This window comes from Nanorana parkeri, unplaced genomic scaffold (genome assembly GCF_000935625.1).
Source record: "Nanorana parkeri isolate BGI_ZX_2015 unplaced genomic scaffold, ASM93562v1 scaffold2410, whole genome shotgun sequence".
In the NCBI taxonomy this organism is placed as follows: domain Eukaryota; kingdom Metazoa; phylum Chordata; class Amphibia; order Anura; family Dicroglossidae; genus Nanorana; species Nanorana parkeri.
The window spans coordinates 101,534-109,065 of NW_017308678.1; the positions used below are offsets into that span (position 1 = coordinate 101,534).

The 7,532-nt window shown below is 40.3% G+C and overlaps 1 protein-coding gene across 2 annotated transcripts in view; it reads left to right on the top strand.

Annotated features, from left to right (window-relative positions):
• Positions 1-3,894, top strand: part of DNAJC12 (DnaJ heat shock protein family (Hsp40) member C12) — a 15,039-nt gene extending 11,145 nt beyond the window's left edge. Inside the window, exons 4-5 of one of the 2 annotated variants that reach the window (XM_018573516.1) lie at positions 1,299-1,506; positions 3,750-3,894. In XM_018573516.1, the coding sequence (XP_018429018.1) occupies positions 1,299-1,506; positions 3,750-3,844 (303 nt within the window). In that variant the 3' untranslated portion in view covers positions 3,845-3,894. The remainder of the gene's footprint in view (positions 1-1,298; positions 1,507-3,749) is intronic. The other variant, XM_018573515.1, reaches the window with a different exon arrangement.
• Positions 3,895-7,532: the final 3,638 nt, after the last annotated feature.

A 7,532-nucleotide genomic window follows, 5' to 3' on the forward strand; every position in this document is an offset into this window, starting at 1 on the left:
CCCCCACACTCAATCTCACTTGTGGCTTTGCAGTTTTACATTATTTCCCCACTGCCCTCCCAATACATGTGTGACAGTGTCCCTGCTGCCTGTCACTATAGCCCCCCTTCAATCTCACATGTGGCTTTGCACTTTTACACTACTCCCAATCCATGTGTGACAGTGTCCCTGCTGCCTGTCACTATACCCCCCCTTCGATCTCACTTGTGGCTTTGCAGTTCCCCATTACTGCCCCACCACCCTCCCCATCCTGCTGCCTGTCACTACTCATCCTTTCCCTCTTCTGTTGGTCTGCGTCTTTCTGAATTTTTTCATCATAGTCTTGGCCTATCCTGTATTGTGAGATGTGAATGTCACTGTTATTTGCTAGTATATTGCATCCATAACATCCAGAAACCATTCAATGTTTCAGCCAGTAGATGGCATCTTCTTGTCTCCACACACAATCCTCGCTAGTTAGTTCTATTGAACCATTTTATTAACGCTTTATGATAAATATCTTAGGACTGTCTGCTTCTAGATCACTTCTGTCTAGCTCACCCCTAACATAGAGAGTGATGACAGAGTCCCTTTAAATCTCCTGTTTAAACAGAGGAAGTGTTTTAGGACTACAGAACCCCCTACCCAAGATGCACAATAGTTCTGAAGTTTATCTTCCTTTCTTTCTCATTTAGTCCCCCCCACAAAGTGACCTGTTGATCCTGCCAGCAAAGTCCAGAGCCTGCAGCCTTTAATGGGGTGACAATGCTTTCCCACCACTATTAAATTTAAGGCAGTGTTGTCACCCATACGTCAGATGTACCTGCTAGGACTACACCAGACTGTAACATGGGGTGTGACGTTCAGCATAGCCACTGCTAATAGACAAACTTGTAGCCTGGAAATCAGTGGCCATCAACACCAAACCCCGCCCCCTTTTTTTTAATGGCGGTGGCCCTGAACTGTAACTACCGCAGATATCCCCCTGTGATCAGTGTGCAACTTAAGCAGTTATGGTAGTTGTGGTCTATTCAGCAGCCTGTACATAGCACAGAAATGACATGACTACACTGCATGGACCCTCCCATTGGTAGCTGCATTCCCTGGCAGTATCAGCATTGGAGGCAATATTGGGGACCATTTCTAAGAAGCTGTGTAGCTAGTTACTGGTATTTTTTAAATACTGGCTTTTGCCTTGATAAATTAACATGGTTTGGGTCATATTTTACACGTTTTCTAGGTAGATTATATATGTACTTTGATCACCAAAACATTTGTACGCAGCTTGATTAGTCATTTCTGTGTATGTATATTTCCAGTCAATGCACTGGGCTGTAAAGAACAAGAAGGAAGCGATGCTGGAGGCCCCAAACAAGCCCTCAGATGAAGTACAAGATGACATCTTAATTGATGCGGAAGAAAAGAAAAACCCGGTCAGCGATGAAAATGAGGATTATGTCATCGAGAAACCTCAAGAAAATATTGATTCAATCTCGCCTAAAAGTCCAGAAGGTAACCCCAGGATTGGTGATCTGTTGTGATCAAGTTCTTAAACATTAAGTGAATCTTTTTTTTTTTTTTGCTTTTTCTTTTCTCTTTTAAATAATTTTCCTCAGAGCAGGGAGATCATGTTATTTTCCTCCCATTTATTAAAGCTAAAGTCTAGGCACACCTAAAACACAACAATAAGTATTCAATAATACTTTATTAAATTCATTTATCAAATGCAGGCAGTGTAAAGATCTGATTGTGCCTTTGTAGAAGCCTCTTGCAGTCCCTGTACAGCAGAGGTGGACAAGGGACAAGCAGGGACAGATTTACTCTCTCCGATGCCCCAAGGCCAGGTTCCTCAGTGCTCCCCCCTCTTCCCCTAAATGGAGAATGGCAACCAGATGGCAGGGTTGGTTTTAATCTTTTTAAAAAATTTTTTATAACTTTTGTTTTGATTACTTTTTTTTTCTTTTATCATTTTTTAAAACTTTTTTTTATCCCTAAACAAGTGCCGGCTTTCCCGCTCTACATTTAGCCCTGGTTTCCCAAAGCAAGGCTAAATGTAGAAGAAAAAAAAAACAACTACCTGCCCTGCGGCTTTGTTGCCCCTCTTCTCCCCGCAACTCTGAGGCCAAGCCTCGGTGGCCTTGTGGGAAATCTGGCCCTGGGGACAAGCAGCACAAGGAGAAAATCCAGTGAATGTTTAAGTGCCTACAACGGACATGCAGACAATAGGAGAGAGATGAGCTCTTCATTCTGCTGCTTTTCCTTTCACTATCCATTCAGAAGCTGGGGGAGGGACAAGACCTTTATTACCTTACTGCAGCAGAGAAAAATCAAGTCTCCTTTAATTTAACTAATTCTTCAGGCTTAGTGGGTGGAACTGCAGAAGGTTGAAGACCCATTCACACATATGGTGGTGACCTGCATTTTTTCCACCAGATCAATGCAGGTCACTGCTCGGACACATAGAAAACCATTGTTTTCTATGTCCCCCAGTCACACCACAACACTGGTGTGATGTGTGTAGTGGTGCAGAAAAATGCATACATGCTGCATTCTTCTGTAGTGCACTGGATGGCAATGGAGGCTATTGCACCAAAGCACACTACACTGCTGGGCCAAAACATTGAATAGAGTGTACAATTTATACACTGCCAATAAAGTTGTAAAAAAAAGCTGGTGTGAACGAGCCCTTAGAGAAGATGTCACTTAACACTGGCTTGCACTTCTGTGAGAACTAATGTAATTCATAAGATAGATACTGACAAGCTATAGATTAAGCTGATCAAGTCAAAATGAAAGTCATAGCCCTTTAGTTGGCGACATGTCCCCCTAAGTGAATTTAAGGTGGAACTTCAACCAAAATAATTTTTAGGCAAGGCGGGGAAAGGTTATCACCTCGGTTTTTTCTTTCTGCTAAAAGTTTCTGGGAGAGATAAAGTGAAATCCATATTTAATCTCTGGCACTGCTGAAGGTCATACCGTAGATCTCCTGTTACTAAACAAGCACTCAACTCTGTTAGGCGGTTTGTATTGATGTTTGTGTGCCTGTTGTGGAGATTTACCCTCACTTCCTGTGAGGCCATTGGGAGAGGAATGAGTAGAATCCCTGACAGGGACACATACAGCAATAAAGGCAGTAGTAGAACCTATCAGGTTGTATTGCTTGTGAATACTCATTAGGGAACTTTCTCTTAGAAAAATCTCACAAAAGGAGTTCCTGAACCTTCAAACTATCTAGAACTGAATTAGCCACCATTCCAAATTCAGTAGATAATATTTATGTCTGATGGGATATGCCTATAATCATATTGGTAAAAGTCTACAGTGACAGGTTCATAAAAGTAGTTTTATTTTCTCTGAAAATATGTCTTCATTAATATAACTGTAAAGGATCCCATTTATCCAGGTCATGGTATAGCTAGTAGTTTCAAAGCCACTAGTAAACTGTGACCCCCCAATTTGCCCAATTACTTTACGAATGTAACTCATCTGACCACAGCTGAACCAAAAGGCTCCCATTGGCCACACAACCAAAACACTCTCATTGGTCACACAACCAAAACTCCTCTGTTGGTTAAATAACCAAAACACTCCCATTTCCCCCCAAGAAGCCATAATATGTAGAATTTCTCAACAAAATGGAAGGCATGGGTATTGGTTACCTTAATGTGGCATACATCCATCTGATTTATATTTCATGCCCACAAAGCAGCATTAATGTGCTTTTTCCAGTTTTGAACCATTACCAATATTTATTTCTTGTCTAAATGTAGAAAGTCTGGACATGACACACTGTCTCCTGCGCTTCCGCTGGTCCGCTGAGGCTCCGTCTGACCTTCTTCGGAAATTCAGAAATTATGAAATTTAAGATCCTTTCCCTTAGGTGTTCCAGTATGTTTTTTTTTCTTACTGTGTATAGTGTATAGTGTATAATGTAAGCCTTATTTTTCTATATATACTCCATATTATGCATTATTTTATTGCAGTCATAACTTTCTCTATACGCATAGTAATGTCACTTTAACAGAGTAAAAGGTCATTTGCTATGTTATACAGTCTTTGTCATTCCAGTATTTAATGAAATGTTGCATGTTAGTAAGTAAATGTTACTGTCATTATTTTTGTATTGTTTTAATTACATTGTGAATAAATTATATGCAGGTTACCTACAGCTGTGGCCATTTTATTTTACTTATGTACCCAGCAACGTTATAGAATCTTGAATGATGCAACATAGTTAAAAGATACTTCAGTTAACATTTCCCTGTAACATTTTTCTGTTTATCAAAATGTATGTATGGTGAAAAACTAAAAGGATATATATTTCTATATTGTATTTCCATAAGTTCTATACCACTCCTAATAAAGATATTGACCTAGAAGTTTGTAAACATACTTATTGAATATGCCAATTCAATGTGCTTCCTCAATGCCCTGACATAATTTCACTCAGCACTTCCTTGTGTCAACACTCTAAGCCTGCCATTTGAACTTCAACTCAACGTCTGAACAATGTAACTTTATCATTGCTTGGTGGAAGCAATGCATGATGGGGCATGTAGCCTTGAGAAATGGAGATTGCATCACATCAAGCAGCAGGGAAAGAGATGCAAAGTACACTGGGAATTCAGGAAGTTGTTGAAAGTGATGGGCAGACAGAAGGCAGCACTCACTACATTCCGGTAAGCTTTGATTGCATTATCAAAAACAACACTAATATGCATTTCTATTATATTTGCCAAAGTTTTGCAGTCTGTTAAAAGCATGATGGTTAGTGGACATATCTGTGGATTTACCTTGCTTAGTACACAGTTTCTTCCCCCACTTTATCTGATTGTGAGATTTAATTTCCTTAGAGAACCTGTTTCAACGTTGAAGCAAAACGGCATTACTCATAAAATAACGGTAGAGGAAGAAAAAGATCTATATCGTCTCATGATACAATCTTTTATTTTGCTGCTATGACAGACTGATGCTGCCTTTCCATTTTGCAGATCTGGTCCATGCTCCGACAATTCTAGTGCTATCACTGCAAAACAGGAAAAACATTTATCATTTAGGTTTAGTGACTCTACAGGTCAGACAAAGTGGGGACAGCTATTTTGTGCCCAGGGTCAACATTCCTGATAAAATACTCTGAATTCACAAATGACATTTTTGTTTTTGCTTCAAAGAGTGAGCTGTCCCAGGATTATAGATACATTGGTAATCCTATACTAGAATTGAAACGAGATCTCCAGCAAAAATGAAAATTCCTAATTCAGATCCATGCGTGTAGCAACACCTTGCATTATCAGACGGTGATTCCAACCATAGTAAAATGGTAGCACAAAACCCTGTTAAAATCTGAAAGCTTCCAGAGTGGACAAAGCCTTCCTGGTTACAACACAGAAAGGTCTTATCAAAAGAGGGCAATATCAGCATTCTTGAAATCCCGCTTTCAAGGGTTTTCCTTTTTGCAGTAAAAAGGTGTCTGTGGGTGACGAACACACCAAAAGAATATGAGTGTAGATGTTTGTGTGTCACAATGTCCTACTGATACTTCAAATTTATGCTTAGCTTCACTGCTGTCAAGCAGCAGGAATCCTTTTCTTAGAGAAATGTTTGAAAGTGGAAATACACCTGTCAAGGGAAACACAATTCAAACCTGCTGCAGGTACAAAGCACATGCAGGTACATGTATCTGCACAAAGCACATGCAGATACGGTACCTGCCGCAGGTACAAAGCTATGTGCAGGTACGTATCCTACGTACCTGCACATAGCTACAGCAGCCTCCCAAACATGCTGTCATGGCTGAATGCTTTCGGTATTTCATAGCTTGTGGCTAGCCTCCACCACATTCCTATTGGCCTTACTGGCCAACACATATGTGCAGGAGGAGTTAGGAAGGGTTGGGCATCAAGAAATACTGAAACTTTGCCTGTCAGAACTGCCTGGCATTTGACCATGAGGGGAAGGTTTAGGAGGCTGCTGCAGGTATATGAAGGCAATTATAAGTGCCTGCATTGAATACCTGCAGCAGTTTTTGCTCTCTCTGTTTAAGATTGAGAAAAAAAAGGTTTCTACAAATTTTTTTTTATAAAATACACAACATAGAATTAGCCACTGTAGATACCCACTATCATGACGTGCTGGCTCCAGGACTTGTGAATCTCTAGGAAGGAAGGCAAGGACAGGAATACAACTCACCTTTTGCATGAGAGCTGGCTAGCCAAGGTTCAAGATTAGTCTCTAACTCCCACCAAAATGTGCAGACAACAAAAACAAATGCTCTAGAAATGCTACTCCAAACATTCCCCATCCACAAACTATGTGCATGACATCTAGGCTAAGGGTAGAAGCTGCAGTAGCAACCAAGGACTGAATTAAAGGTAGCTGCTGTAAGTCATATAGTGTTCAGGGACTAGAAAACCATAGAAAACAAAGGTGGTGCAAAGCTGCAGGGAAAGTGGAATGAGGGCACATGCAGTGGGACAAGGTGCTTACACTAGTGGTGGAGCTTCAGAAACAGATGGCAAGGTTACTCTGATCAACAAAGCTCTGGATCTGTTGGTCTGGGGTGATGACACGCAGAAAGCCATAGAAGAAAGACTTAGAAGAAAGACACATAGGAAAATGAGAGATGAAGAGTGCTGAATCATATACAATGCTAAAAGAAGTCTGGCATCTTATTCTGCCAAATAACTTTTGAAGGAGGTGTTTTCGAACCCCAAAATGTGTTGGCAGTTGTTACACTTCAAATAAAGGAGCCCAGCTAGGAGCTTTATGAACTTTCCAATTGTTGTTTTTCTTCCTCCACCATAATATAATCCAACATGTTTCTACTGACTTGTACCTCTGGTTAAACACCTTCTTATAGATAAAATTACAGTCCTTTACTTACGATAAAAGGGCAACTAGACTTTATGATGAGTGCAAGCAACAGTAGAGAAGGTCAATGGTCTCAGTTCTGACAATGAAGGATTTTTCAGTATTCAGGAAAATAGAAAACAAAAAGGAAAACAATAAAAGAATGTGGACCAATGGGCCTACTCTTTCAACCTCCTAGAAATACGACACTAAGAAGCCAGTGACGGAGAAGAGAAGGTGCAATCTCCTTATTGGCATGATTCAATCCAAATTTCTCCTTTGTATACCAGTGAATGACTAAACAAATGTATAAAATGCACACCACAGAATTACCAACGCATAATGTAAAAACTTTGTTTATTTTTCACAGAATAGTTTACAAGGCTTGTATAGCATAAAAATAGGATCTTGACTTACCAGTAAAATACGTTTCTTGAGGCACAGTACAGGACACAGGCAGATTCAGAGACGACTGGGTAATATGCAGGTATTATCAGCTTATTGGACACTGATCAGAGCTGTGAGGATCCTCATGTAACTCTGCCCTCTCCAGGAAATCCTCAGTGTTTTTGCAAGCAATAGAGGACAGAGGGCCGTGTCCTATACACAGTTGCCGAGTCCTATGCTGTACTCCAAGAAATTAATTTTACCGGCAAGTGAAAAATACTATTTTCTTGAACATACAGTACACGACACAGGTAGAT